The sequence below is a fragment of the Nematolebias whitei genome, chromosome 17 (assembly GCF_014905685.2).
Source record: "Nematolebias whitei isolate Nwh7 chromosome 17, NemWhi1, whole genome shotgun sequence".
NCBI classification, from domain to species: Eukaryota; Metazoa; Chordata; class Actinopteri; order Cyprinodontiformes; family Rivulidae; genus Nematolebias; species Nematolebias whitei.
This window is the reverse complement of record NC_056514.1, coordinates 14635617-14650317: the sequence shown is the minus strand read 5'-3', so window position 1 is coordinate 14650317 and position 14701 is coordinate 14635617. Positions and strand designations below refer to the sequence as shown.

Below are 14701 nucleotides of genomic sequence, written 5' to 3'. Positions count from 1 at the left end.
CACACACACACACACACAGGTTTGTTTTGCTATCTTTGTGGGGCCTTTGCATTGACTTCCATTCATTTTTCATTCATTTCTATAGCCTAACCATGACCTTTATCCATAACCTAACCATTACCAGTACATACCTAACCCTAAACCTAACACATCCTCAATTCACACCTTAGTCCTAAACCTAGCCCCTAACCCACCAACGGGACTTCTTCTTATGGGGCCCTGGCTTTGGGCCCCATAAGGAGCAGTTGGTCCCCACAATGTAGTATAAGTTGGAAAAATAGGCCTCACAAAGTAGCATAAACAAGGACACACACACACACACACACACACAATTTAGTCTTACAACAAGTCTTGGAGCCTAAAGCCAGTACCTCACTCTGCTGCACTGAATTGCAAACTGCACTTTTGGAAGGAAATGCAGAGAATCTGAATCTGAATCTGAATCGCTTTCTACGAGTCACAAGACCACATATTTGTGTCACATAAGTTGTGAGTATGTCAAAAAAAAAAAAAAAACAGCAACACAAGTGCCAAGTTTTGTATAAAGTAGTTATTTGAGCAACATATGAAAACTATAAAGAGGGTGGTGACGACATTGTGACCAGCTGTGGACAAAAAATGAGAATGTCTTGTCACATCATTACACAACCATATAAGACATATCTGTTTGAGGAGAGGGCCCAGTATTTATACGGTCTAGATTTCTCCATTTTTGCAAGTAGCTGTTGCCCCCACCTTTGCACATTTGCACAATCGTTGGACCACAGTCGCTCATTTACAAAAAAAAGGGTGCAGTTTTATTGCACAATTATTCCAGGATGTTCTTGAGACAATTGCAAACTAAAATGACAAGTTCTTGGCTAATTTTGACCTAATTAACTCTGTGTGACATTCATGCAATATGTATGAATGGTTGTACGTCTCATTTGTCTCGATATGTCCCTGTGATTGACTGGTGACAAGTCCAGGGTGTCCTCCGCCTCTCACACAGTGACTGCTGGATATGGGCACCAGTGACCCCCGTGACCCAAAAAGGAAGAAGTGAGTAAAAGATAAAGGATGGATGGATAGTTGGATGAATGGATGGATGGAAGTAAAAATTAAATTCAACTGCACGAGGGAGCGTCAGCCCAAAGGTTTATAACAGTGTGTAAGTGACAAGTAAAATCTTTCAATCTTCCTTTTTATTACTTATATTATCGTTTGCTGGTGAATTATTAGTTGTAAAGATGTTTCAGGTTGTTGGTCAACAGGTTTAGACAAATTCCAGTAGGGATTTTGGCCCACTTCTCGTAACAAACTCTGAGTGTGGTAGCTTCAGCTCCCTCCACAGGTTTTCCAGAGTGCTGAAGTCCAGAGACTGACACATTCCCTTCATAAACTTAAATTGTTTTAATTATTTATTTTATCCACGCCTTTTTCAGGTCTCTCTTGTAAATGAGCTCCCGAGGCTCAATGGGATTAACCTGTCTCAATTAAGGTTGAATGAATTGTTGTCTTGGTGGTATTTGTTTTGTCATAGTTGTCCAAAAAAAGTTAAACCAAGCAAAAATAAAAACACAACTGGACTTCTATTCTGAAGTTGAAGCTGTTTCGATTCCCATTCTTGAGACATTCTCATTTCAGTGAAGTCTGGCGAGTGTGGCGTTTACAACTGTTTGAGAAGCTCAGCTCTATATTCATATCAGACTAGCTTAAACTACATGTCCCTCACAACCTCAGGCAGGAGGTTGTGGAGCATTAAGTGTAGAACCACTAGACCGAGGAACAGCTTCTACCCTGAGGCTGTTAGACTCATGAATATCTAACCAAGATAATCACTGTGGGGGAAAAAAAAGTCACTGTAATGACACTTGATTGGTGACATGTGCTGCTGATTTATTTCATGCTGCTGATTATTTCATGCTGCTGATTATTTCATGCCTCTGTGTTCGTTCGTACTCATCTACTCACACAGACTCATGTTCGTGCTGCTGTTGTTCGGCATATTGTTTTGCACTATTAGTGTTTAGCGTATTTCTTAGTGTATATCTTAGATCCTTATTTACTATTTCTTTTTACACTTTATATTTTTGCTATTGTTGGATGTAACTGGAACCCTGAGTACACAATTTTGTTCCACCACATGTGATGCAAATGACAATAAAACCTACTTGAACTTAAAGTCTCTCCGCCTGTTTTTTATCCCAGATGTTTATTCTGGAAACCATCCATCCATCCATCCATCCATCCATCCATCCATCCATCCATCCATCCATCCATCCAGCCAGCCAGCCAGCCAGCCATCCATCCATCCATCCATCCAGCCAGCCAGCCAGCCAGCCAGCCAGCCAGCCAGCCAGCCAGCCAGCCAGCCATTTATTATCTTTACCCGCTTATTCCATTTTGGATTGTGGGGATCAATGGTGTCCATGTCCAGCCATTACTGTGTGAGAGGTGGGGGACACCTGGACAGGTTTCCAGTCCATCACAGGGACCATTAGATACAAACAAGACAAACAACCATCCACTCTTTCACCTAGGAACAAGTTAGAGTTACCAATCAGCCTAACATGCATGTTATTGGTCTGTGGGAGGAAACCAGAATACCAGGAGAAAACCCACACATGCACAGAGAGAACATGCTAACTCCACTCAGAAAGGTCCTTGGCTGGTATTTGAACCAGAGCAAACTGCTTTCTGAGAGGCAACAACTCTACCAACTGAGCCACTGTGCCGCCCTGTTCTGGAAACATTTATAAAAATTAAAAACAATTTCTTTGTAAGTGAACAAGTATACAAAATCAGCAGTGATCCAAAACTCATGTCCTTTACTGTATAAAGACAACAACTTGTTTGCTATAGTTGAAGTGGATTTTTTAAATTATGGCAAATGTATATCAAAAACCAACGGATGTCAGCAAGAAACATTAGACGTTTCTCTTTAGAATGACAAGGCTTGACTCTTACGATCTCTCCAGGCTTGACGTCAAAGGCGCCGTACTGCGCAATCTGCCCGTTGGTTTTCAAGAACTGGGCCTCAAAAGCCTTGGGTTTATCCTCTGCACGGATACTCATCTTAGACCGAATACTCTGAAATGGCACAAAAGCAGATCATGCAAGGTTTACTGGTCTTTTCACAAAACCACAGCAACGTGCCAACAACTGCAAGTGCGTACCTCAAAGGCAGTCTCCATGACTTGCAGGATGTTGGAGGAGTCTTCTTGAAGCAGACCGACCTCAGCGATGGGGAAATACTCTTTCAGCATCTGGAAACAACATGAAAAATAGTTCAGAGTTTATGATCCAAAAAAAAAAAGCACCATGTTTTTTTAGTATAAGTGGAATGATGGGTGTCCATTTACACTGTAATGTGTGTAGGAGTGGTTAGTGACGGCAAAGATGGGGATGATGTTGTGTTTCCCCAACAGACGGACTAGTGTGGGAATCGATGGGTAGTCCTGTTTTGTAGCTTCTGTGTATTTGCCCTCTGGGTCCAAGTGGCAGAGTTCATCATTGCGCTGCAGGATTCCCGAGAGAACGTTGATGCCGTCAGCCTCGTAGTGAAAGGCCGACTCGGTGGAGAAAACCAGAAGATGTGTGCTGTGTTTGCGCCAACCAATTTCATTCTGGAATAAAGACAAAACAAAGGAAAGCGATTAACCCAAAACAGATGGCTGCTACTGCAAACAAAGTCAGTAAAGTCCAATCTGTTACAGGGTTTTAATTCATTTTGCAGATAAGCTGCTTTAGGAAACTTCAGCTGAGCAAAGTTTATTATATTGGTTTAGTTTGCTCACCTCACACACAGCTGCCTGTAAAATGGCATCAAATCCTCCTTCAGGGGCGTCAAGGTTGCCTGATATTCTCTCCTTCTGCAGCTCTTGAATGAAGGCCTCTACGTTACTTGTCAGTTTGATGACGTTTTGAAAAGAAAACGGAGGGTCGCTATTGGGCCATGGCTTTTCAAGTCTGAGAGTCGAGGGAGAGTAGACAAATTAGAGCATTTACATTTCAGGTATGTTACATGTACAGTATCTGTAGCAAAAATACTAACTAACTAACTAACTAAGTAAGAAATTAAGTAAATAACTAGGTAACTAAAGAACAAAAGATTAAACTAAAGAACGAAAAAACAAAAGAGCATAAGAACCAAAGAACTAACTAACGAACAAAAGAACTAACTAACTAAAGAACTAACTAAAGAACTAAAGAACTATCTAATTAAAGAAATATCTAACTATCTAACTAAAGAACGAACTAACTAACTAACTAACTAACTAACTAAGAACAAACTAAAGAACGAAAGAACAAAAGAACTAACATTCAAAAGAACTAAATAAGGAACTAAAGAACTAAATAACTAACTAAAGAACTAACTAAAGAACTAACTAACTAAAGAACTAACTAAGGAACTAAAGAACTAATGAAAGAACTAAAGAACTATCTAACGAAAGAACTAACTAACTAACTAACTAACTAACTAAAGAACAAAAGAACTAACATTCAAAAGAACTAAATAACCAACTAAAAAACTAACTAGATAAAGAACTAAAAAACTAAATTCAAAAGAACGAACAAACGAAAGAAAGAAAGAAATGTCCACCTTAATTCAGCTCCAGGGTTTTACTTATCAGAACATGTTAAAAATGGTTGTGTTTGTTTTTATCAGAATTTGTCCTTTAATTGTTTTTTTTGTTTGTTTATCCATTTTTTACATTTTACTTTCTGTGTTTTATGGTATGGTTAGGTTCTGTTACTTGTGTTTTCATTTGTTTAGTGCTGGTGTATTTCTTTGTGCCACCAGCTACTTCTCCTCAGACAGTATTTTTTCCAGTCGGTCTGCCACACCCATCTCTGTCGGCCACAGCTGCAGACACTCCGCTCATCAGTTGCTGTCTTTGAGTCCTTCAGTTCTCACTCCTTCCTCAGTTGAGCATTACTGACCATCATATCACAGCCGGTCCTCCTTGTACCTATCTTTATTTCTTCAAGTCTCCTTGTGCCTTCAGTAGGTTTTTCAGTCAGCTTTGGTTCCCTGAAAAAATAAAGCTGATTTTGTTTTTTCCAACCCCCTTCTGCCAGTCTGCATTCCTTAGTTCAAATCCTCTTAAAACTGTGACATTACCAAGCTCTAAATAATGTAAAGCTGTAAAAATGTACAAAAACACATCAGTTTCCATCATGTCATTAATCTTTAAACAAAAACTAAACTGATGAAAGTTGTAAGTGAAACTTAAACTACCGGTAAGTCCACTCCACCATCCAGCAGCTCGTAAAACATCCTTCAGCAGCAAAAACTTCAGAAGTTGTTTTCTGTCTATCAGCTTCATATCGAAGAGGAAGTTTGGCCAACTCGTCTTTTCGACGTTTCTTCAGTTCAGTGAAGTTTGCAGATATTTTACACCTTTTTTGTTGTTGTTGTTGTTTTGTTTTTTGAATGTCCAGAGGACCAGATTTAACTTTTTTAGATTTTTCTACCTGGATTATTGAGCATGCATCAGGATATTTGCAGACATTTGTTTCTTCTCAGCTCGCACCACCGCATTTCGATCAGACCGAGGTCTGGACTTTCACTGGAACATTTTCTTTTTCAGCCGTTCTGTTTTTGATTAGCTGCTGTGTTTGGGATCATTGATCTGTTTCATGACCCAGTTTGGTCCAAACTTCAGCTGTCAGACAGATGGTGTCACATTTGACTCATTGGGTCCACAGAGGACTACATGGTCCACTGTAAGATCCTCAGGTCCTGAAGCTGCAAAATTAACCCACATTATCATCCTTCCACCACGTTATTTGACAAGTAAGTATGAAGAGTTTGAGCTGGAACGCTTTGCTTGGTTTTCTCCAAACATGCTGCTGTGCATTATGGGTGAACATCTTTCCTTTGTCCAGGGGGCATTGTTCAAGAGGTTTTGTGACAAAGTCATGCAGCCATGTTCGTTGTAGAGAGAAAAGGCATTCTCCCGGCCACCTTTCCAGACAAGTCATACTTGTTTAGTCTTTTTCAAATTGGCAGCAACAATTACTGATCTGAGGTCATAGCCGATGTCTTTCCTTCTTGGCATTGTGTTAACACACACCTGTGTGCTCCAGAGCAGAAAACTGACAAACTCTTGCTTTTATAGAGACAATCACACTGATAATGATCAGGTCATCAATACATTAAATCAACAGCTCCAGAAGTTTTAACCTCTTAATTACTGAGGTAACAGTGTGGATGGACTTAATATTTATATACACACACATTTGTCTTTCTATCTTTACAGGGACTTTGCATTGACTTCCATTCATTTTTCATTAATTACTATAGCCTAACCCTGACCCTTACCATAAACCTAACCATAAACCTAACCATAAACCTAACCGTTACCAGTACATACCTAACACTAAACCTAACCCCTAACCTACCAATGGCACTGCTCCTTATGGGGCCTGGGCTTTGGGCCCCATAAGAAGCAGTTGGTCCTCACAGTGTAGTATAAGTTGGAAAAATGGGCTTTACAAGGTAATAAGTACACAGACACTCGAGTTAGATTTAAATAATTTCAGAACCTGATAAAGACCGGATCCTTTTATGTTCCAACAAGTAAAACCCTAGATTTGACAAAAGGTGGTCATTTTATAACTTTTTTTCTGTTGTTTAAGGTTTTATTTCTTACTTGGAGGGTCTCATGTCAGTCTGGGGCTCGATCACTTTGTCTACAAACTTTCCAAACCCAATGGTGGGCTCGTTGGACATTTTCAGGACCAAAGAAGCTACAGAAAGACATTCACTATGAGTTCTACAGCTTACTTCACTGGAGTCATGCCAGCAGTCTGAATGTGCTCACCCAGATCGTTGCCCATTCGCTTCAAGTTGTCCAAATCGTCCTTCATGGAGTTTGAGAAGTCCATCAGAATATAAAGATCCAGAGGGCTTTTGGTCGGAGCAAACACTTCCACGTCCAGTAGTTTCTCCTCCCCGGGAAGAAATGTCATGCTCACTTGTTGTGGCGACACCTGAGACTGCTGATACTCCGTGTTAATTTTTATTTTCTATGAAGCAAGAGAGAGAAGAAGAAGAAAGGTTATTATTTTATTTAAGGCCTCTAAAACATTGTTAAGACAGAGGATGGATTAGAAATGATAATGGTGCTTACTTTCTCGATTTCCAAACTACTTTTAGCTGAGATGATGGTCGCCTCACTGCAGCCATGGGCAAGGATGTTCTTATAAAAGTCACAACGAGGACCGTTAAAGTCCTGAGAGAACACAGAATTTAATTAGTCCTGTAAACCTTCAGCTTTCACTCCTTCAGCTGTCCTCCTGGCCACACTTTCTAATCTCTCTTCTTCACCTCCTCTTCTCTCCAGAATATACCTCCACTTCTCCAGGCTCTCTTCCACCTGTTTCCTACTTATAACATATCACGATGTTGTCCCTGAACTTCATTGTCCAGGAGGACTCCTCGTTGACCTCATCAGTCAATCTGTTTGTCATCACTGTCTCACTGTCCTGTCTTACCTTTACCCTGTCTTACCCTCACATACAGGACTGGCCTAAGGTTGTAAAAGACAGAATCTTATTTGGAGGCCAAGTTGAACCACTACCATGCACAGTTCATTTAACACAACTATTTTAATGCACTGACATGTCTATTAGTTCCTCAAATTGACTACATGCCAAATTGAGGGGCATTATTTTTTAGGGGTTTCCATGCCCCCACCTGGTGGTCCCCCTGCTTTCTGTCTCACCTCTTCAGGGCAGTAGGCGCATCCTTCTCCCGCCTGAAGACACTCTGAGCAGGACTTGGCCCGGGAAGCGAAGCAGTAGTTCGCTGGTGGTGTTCAGTGGAGGGTGGTTGCATGGAAAGAGCGTCACAAAGAGTCAAAATCATGTACGTGTTCATTTAAGCTCATAATCCCATGAAGCACTGCTTTCCAACTCTTATGCAACAGAATATATATTGTCTTAAGATGAATATTTAGAACTACAGATAAATTGTGTAGCCTGTAAGTTAATGACCCAGAAACAGAAAACAGAAAGTTAACATTGCAAAAACTGTTACCTTGATTCTTACTTTACCTAAATGTGGCCCTAAAAAGTCAGTTAACAGATTTTTGTAAATTATTCTAATAAAAAATAGGACAAAAATCTGAATTAATTGACAGAATTATTTTAATAGGTGTAAAAATCTGCATCTCTTTTACATTATTTTTTAGGTCTGAATCAAACTCCTTTGATAAAAATTGTTTGCTAAATATATTTACCAAATCATTGTTATTGTATTGATTGTGTAATGAAAAACTCCTGGGCTTCACCTTCAGCGTGACAGCAGGCCAGAAGGATGGCTAGGAGGCCAAGTCCCACCAAGAGACGTAACGTCCATCTCCCCATCTCCCCCCTGCAAAAAACAAACAAACAAACAAAGTCTCTCTACAGAAAATACAACATTTTATCTATCTGTAACAGAACAATACATGCAGTCAGACCAGAAATACTTGGTCGTATTAATGCAAACTCAGGTGCAACTCAAACATCTTATGCTTTCACAGAATGTTTGTGGATTTATTGAGCAAAATTGACGATTTCATCCATTTCTTTTACAGGCTGTTCAGTCCCCATACAAGTGGTGCAGGAGTTTGATTCGCATTGCCGGTAGTGAGTTGGACCCCTTCAGGGCGGGAGATGGATTCCACCATTGCTGCCCATTGTTACCGATTCTGTTCATAACTTTTGTGGACATAATTTCTTGGTGCAGCCAGGGGTTGGAGGGTTTCCAGGTCGGTGGCCTCAGGATTCCATCTCTGCTTTTTGCAGATGATGTGGTCCCGTTGGCGTCATCGTGCCGTGATCTTCAGCTCTCACTGGAGCGGTTCGCAGCCGAGTGTGAAGCGGATGGGATGAAGATCAGCACCTCTAAATCTGAAGCCATGGTCCTCAGCCAGAAAAGGGTGGATTGTTCTCTTCGGGTTGAGGGTGAGGATCTGCCTCAAGTGAAGGAGTTCAAGGATCTCAGGGGTTTGTTCACGAGTGAGGGAAGAATGGAGCGTGAGATTGACTGATGGATTGGTGCAGCGTCTGCAGTATTGCAGACTCTGTGCAGGTCTGTTGTGGTGAAGAGAAAGCTGGGCTGTAAGGCAAAGCTCTCTGTTTATCATTCAGTCTATGTTCTTACCCTCACATATGGTCAAGAACTCTGGGTAGTGACCGAAAGAATGAGATCATGGATACAGGAGGTTGAAATGAATTTCCTCTGCAGGGTAGCTGGACTCTCCCTTAGAGATAGGGTGAGAAGTTTTGTAGTTATCCGGCAAGGTCTCGATGTAGAACCGCTGCTCCTCCACATCGAGAGGAGCCAGTTCAAGGTTCAAGTTTCTTTTTTGTCATTTGCATCACATGCGGTACATGAGGTGGAACAAAATTGTGTACTCAAGGTCCCAGTTACACCCAAACATAGCAAAAAAAGAATATAAAGTATAAAATGAAAGTGTATATGGATCTAAGATATATGCTAAACACTAATGTGACATAATGTTGTATATTAAACAGTAGCTTGAACATGAGTCTGTAGTGAGCAGATGGGTATGACTACAGCAGCTTAAAAGCAAGAAATCAGCAGCATGGATAATCAGCAGCACAGATAAGTCACATATCACCAATTAAAGTGGAATTACAGTGATTATCCTGGTTAGGGATTTATGAGTCTATCAGCTTCAGGGTAGAAGCTGTTCCTCAGTCTGGTGGTTCTACACTTAATGCTCCTCAACATCCTGCCTGAGGGGAGTGGGGCAAAAAGTGTGAGTGCTGGGTGAGTGGGGTCCATCATGATGCAGGTGGTCCTCTTCCTGCATCTGGAGGTGTAGGTGTCTGTGATGGTGGGGAGACTAACTCCAACATTTGAGGTGGTTTGGGCATCTGGTAAAGATGCTTCATGGGCGCCTCCCCAGGGAGGTGCTTTGGGCATGTTCAACTAGGAGGAGACCCTGGGGAAGACCCAGGACAAGCTTGATGGAGAGACACTCCCAATGGTGGTTTAATCCGATTACTTATGTCCATGTAAACATAGCTAATATTTCTCAGTTGGCCTGGGAATGCCTTGGTGTCCTCCTGGAAGAGCTGGGAGAGGTGGCTGGGGAAAGAATGTCTAAACCTCCCTGCTCAAGCTACTGCCCCCGAGACCAGACTTCAGAACAAGAGGAAGATAATGGATGAATGGATGGGTGGAAAATTGAAGCTTTTTTCCATTTCTTTCGCTCTCACAATACTGAATCAAAAGAAAATTTTGAGATTCACCAGAAAATTCTTGAAGACATTTTGATGGATGCCAGCCATCAGAATATGCTAAATCTATAGATGGGACTAGAAGCTGGAAGTTGAGGGCACCACAGATGAGCGCCCCCTAGTGGCTGGCTCCAGTCCAAGTTCTAAGCTCCGCCCCTTCCATTGTAACAAATGGTACGTTTACCTGACAAGCATATTGTTGATGATTAGTGTAGCTTTCATCTCACTGCTGAAAATTCAACCATGCGTTAAAAAATACTTTTAGTTGTAGTTAGTTATTTGAGGCTCAAACCAGTGTCATGTTATGCTATGACTGATGGTGTAGCAGCATGGTGGTGAGTTTGAACTTCAGTTACGAACATTAAAAAATAACAGAGTCATTTCTTCCATTTTCATTCATGTTGATGAAGCAACTGCCCCAAATTCCAACACGAACTTCAGTTTTGTAATAATCAATAAACCATATACGAACAGACCAGGATCAAAAGTAAAGTGAAAGCTGCTGCCAGTGGCTCATCAGGGTCACCATGGTAACCACACACACGCACCTGTCAGCACTCATAATGAGACAGGCTGTCAGAGATGTCAACTAGAAAATAAGCCTCAAACGAACGGTTCCTGTTTGAAAACTGTGTCTTTAAAAAACGTTTTTAATTCGTTAGTGGCTTAAATTTTTAGTCAAAGTGAATATTTTATGTGGTTTACGTAGAAGACAATAAAACCCTTGTTTCTAGTTTAGAAGAGATAAATTAGAGCTTAAATGTAGAGTTTGGACATGCACTCTGCAGGAATTTGAAGGACAACGTTGAAACTGTAGCAGTAAGAGACAGTCTAACATTCTGGGCTAAATTCTTCAAACTTCATGAAACTTCAACTGCAACCATCAATGAAATGTTAAAGACATCAAAATGCCTGTTTGATCATGTGAAGTCCAATGTTTGGTGTTTAAACTTTAAATGTGAAGTCTGAGGCCAGGGTCTTCTCTCGTTTCACCAAAAATCACTTGTTGTCTTGGAGGAATTGCTTTTTTTATTTACCGATATTTTTTTTGCAGATTTTGTCTCTTTTGCACATCATCCTGATACTTAAAGTCAAAGCACTCTACTCTGGAGTGAGATGCTTCTCTAAAACTGTGGGAAAAAATGTGTAATATATCTGCATTAAAAAATATGACAGATTTGGTTAGAGCTATAGTTGCTCAGCACACTGCTGTCAACCACCTGGAGCAGAAGGACTCCTACATCCGTATGCTCTTTGTGGACTTCACATCTGCCTTCAATACCATGATTCCCCAGACCCTGATGGACAAACTATGACTAATCCCAGGCCCCTCCGTTTGCAACTGAGCCCTGGACTTCTTAACAGACCACAGTCTGTGAGGATCCACAACTTCTCTTCCTCCACCATAACCCTCAGCAATGGCTCCCCTCAGGGCTGTGTGTTGAGCCCTCTCCTGTTCATTCTGCTCATATATAACTGTGCACCTACCCATTCAGGCTGTCATATTGTAAAGTTTGTGCAGACGATACAGCGGTGGTTGGATGCATCACAAACAACGATAAGTCCAGCTACAGGCAGGAGGTGGAACACCTGGAGAGCTGGTGCAGGAAGAACAACCTTCACATCAAGATGACGAAGGAGATGGTCGAGGATTTCAGACAGATCAACCACCCCCCCCCCCCCCCCCCCCCCCAAAAAAAAAAAAAAAAACTCTGAACATAGGAGGATCTGCGGTGGAAGAGGTCTCCAGCTACAAGTACTTGGGTGTACACATGAACGACAACGTCAGCTGGGGCAACAACACCACCAGCCTGATCAAGAAAGCTCATCAGAGACTCTACTTCCTCAGGCAGCTGAGACGAGCTGGTCTGTGAAGCTCAGTCCTCACTTTCTTCTACAGGTATGCAGTGGAGAGCATCCTGTGCTCCAGCATCAACATGTAGCATGGAGGCTGCACAGCTGCAGAAAGAAAAGCTTTGCAGAAAGTGGTGAAGGCTGCACAGAAGTCTGTTGGAGTCAGTTTCCCCACCATCACAGACATTTATACCTCCAGATGCAGGAAGAGAGGCTCCTGCATCATGAAGGACCCCACTCACCCAGCACACACACCTTTTGCCCCGCTCCCCTCAGGAAGGAGGTTGAGGAGCATTAAGTGTAGAACCACTAGACTGAGGAACAGCTTCTACCCTGAGGCTGTTAGACTCATGAATCTCTAACCAGAATAATCACTGTGAAAAAAAAAATCACTGTAATGCCACTTTGATTGGTGATATATGACTTATCCATGCTGCTGATCTCATGCTGCTGATCATTCATAGTGCTGCTGATCTCATGCTGCTGTATTCATTCATATCCATCTGCTCACCACAGACTCATGTTCAGGCTGCTGTTGATACGCCGTGTTGTTTTACATTATTAGTGTTTAGCTATCTTTTAGCGTATATCTTAGTTTATATCTTACTAGATCCTTATATACTGTTTTTTAATTTACTTTATATTTTGCTATTTTAGATGTAACTGGGAACCTGTGTACATAATTTTATTCCACCTCATGTACCACATGTGATGCGAATGACAATAAAGTTGGTTTGAACTTGAACTAGTTTTATTTTAATGAAGTTGCTGAGTTGCAGTATGAACATGTTGCCACACCTGGAGTAGAGTTTGTGGTTCTCTTCAGCTCCAGTTGAGGCACGATGCAACAAGACAAGAGGTCCGACACAGGGTGGGACCTGGACTCGTTCCAATAAACCCACTTTATAATTTAAAGCTGAATCGCTGGATAGAGGACCTTCTGATGAACAGAAAGAGGCGACGCCTCTGTCAGACACACGAGCTGAAAACAGACCCGCCGTGTGGTCACGTCTCTGTCATTGTCTCTGTGGGCAGCTGCAGTTTGAAAACTGAAGACGAACAACTCCAAGATTTTCTCCCACAGGCACGAGAATAACCCGTCCAAGCTAAAAATACGTCCTGAAAACACACGGGAACGGCCCTTTAACGCCTCTCTGAGAACTACAGGTGTGTGTGTGAGTCTGTGTGTGTGTGTTGGTGGTAGAAGATCATGGCACAAAATGTCACATAAATCAGTGTGCAGAGTGCGTCAGAGCAAACAGAACAAACTAAACCTTCTTCTACAAATCTGATTCTGACTCGGTCTATGGGTGAAGGGCACTTCTTGTATTTTCTGGTATTTTTTTTTTGTATTTTCTTGAACAAAACGCCAGTTTTTGTCTCCAAACAGCACCTGCAGTCGCTCACGCTGCCTCACTCTGTGCTCCAGAGAACAGACGAGATCTTTCACTGAAGGCCGTGGCTGTTTCTCATCAGACGGTAACGGGCCTGCCAGGTGAGCATACCTCCACGGGGTGTGGAGGGTCCGACCCTGTCGTGACGCCATACGAAGGGGGAGGAGAGGAGGGGCGGGGGTCTTCTTTAATGACAGGTTGAACGGTCAAACTTTGACAGTGACAACAACAACCACTAAAAAACACCTTTGTCTTTTTAATTATCACTGTGTCACACAACAAACTGCACGTGTTACCTGAATGGTGCATTTGATAAAGTTACAGCTTAAATAAAAGTTCAGTCCACAGAGGGTAGACATATTGCACACACAGATACCTGTGACAGCTCTGTGACTACTTTAAGAGGACAACTCTTCTGAAGGTGCTCAACTCAGTGAGGTCTTTAGTATTTTAAATGTTCAGCCTGTTCACCAAGACTTGTTGGTTTCAACATCACCTCTAATCCTTTCTAACTGTCTGTTGTGGGTTTTTTAACTTTTTTTTTTTTTGATGACATCAAAAGACAAACTGGCGAGCTCACGTGGCCCCTTGTGGCCCTCAGGCCATGTTTTGTTTAAAGCTGTTCCCTTCAGCCTGAAGTCACAGTTTTGAAACAGGCTCAGAGAAATGTTGCAACCCTCAGAAGGACGAGCTCCACCGAAGGGCAGCAAACACAAAAGGAAACTTCTGAGCAGATCCAAGGAGATTACTGATCAAACAAACCTCTCAGAGAGCCTTCGCTGCGTCCAGGTCCAAAAGTCCAACACTGAAGGAGAAAGAACAAACTTCCTCTTCTGCCTGTTTACACCTGCGCTGGAACAAAGACGATTCTTTTTCTTCTTTCTGTGTCCAAGTTCAAAGTCCTTCAAAAAAAAAAAAAGATTAAAAAAAAAAAGTTTGCAGCTTTCTTCCAGATGTCTCGTTTTCCTCCTGTGCTGTGCCGTCCGGTCAAGTATCCATGTTTCTGCCCTGAACTCTGCTCAGTGCAGAGTGAGTCTCTCTGTGTGTGTGTCTGTGTGTGTTAGAGAGTTTAAAGTGAACACTAAGGAGAGAAAGGCAACACACTGAGGCTGAGAGCAACTGAGAACAGAGCTGAGACTTGATCCCTCCTTTTAGCTCCTGCACACACACACACACACACACACACACACACACACACACACACACAC

The 14701-nt window shown here is 42.0% G+C and overlaps 1 protein-coding gene across 1 annotated transcript; it reads right to left on the bottom strand.

Annotated features, from left to right (window-relative positions):
- Nucleotides 1-572: 572 nt before the first annotated feature.
- On the bottom strand, nt 573-14503 carry LOC119424134 (integrin beta-4). Its single transcript, XM_037691602.1, has 11 exons — nt 14256-14503; nt 8283-8365; nt 7716-7798; nt 7122-7223; nt 6813-7017; nt 6642-6738; nt 3780-3951; nt 3345-3608; nt 3159-3248; nt 2950-3072; nt 573-605 (listed from the first exon to the last, which is right to left on the bottom strand). The coding sequence occupies exons 2-11, from the start codon at nt 8356-8358 to the stop codon at nt 573-575; spliced, it is 1245 nt and encodes a 414-aa protein (XP_037547530.1). The 5' UTR covers nt 8359-8365; nt 14256-14503.
- Nucleotides 14504-14701: the final 198 nt, after the last annotated feature.

What these genes read in the sequence shown, in the direction of transcription:
- LOC119424134 (XM_037691602.1), bottom strand. Translation starts at nt 8,358, where the DNA reads ATGGGGAGATGGACGTTACGTCTCTTGGTGGGACTTGGCCTCCTAGCC. An exon ending in GCGCCTACTGCCCTGAAGAG is followed by an intron (nt 7,224 to 7,715) that starts GTGAGACAGAAA and finishes GTGTTCTCTCAG; the next exon opens with GACTTTAACGGTCCTCGTTG. An exon ending in ACTGACATGAGACCCTCCAA is followed by an intron (nt 3,952 to 6,641) that starts GTAAGAAATAAA and finishes CTCGACTCTCAG; the next exon opens with ACTTGAAAAGCCATGGCCCA.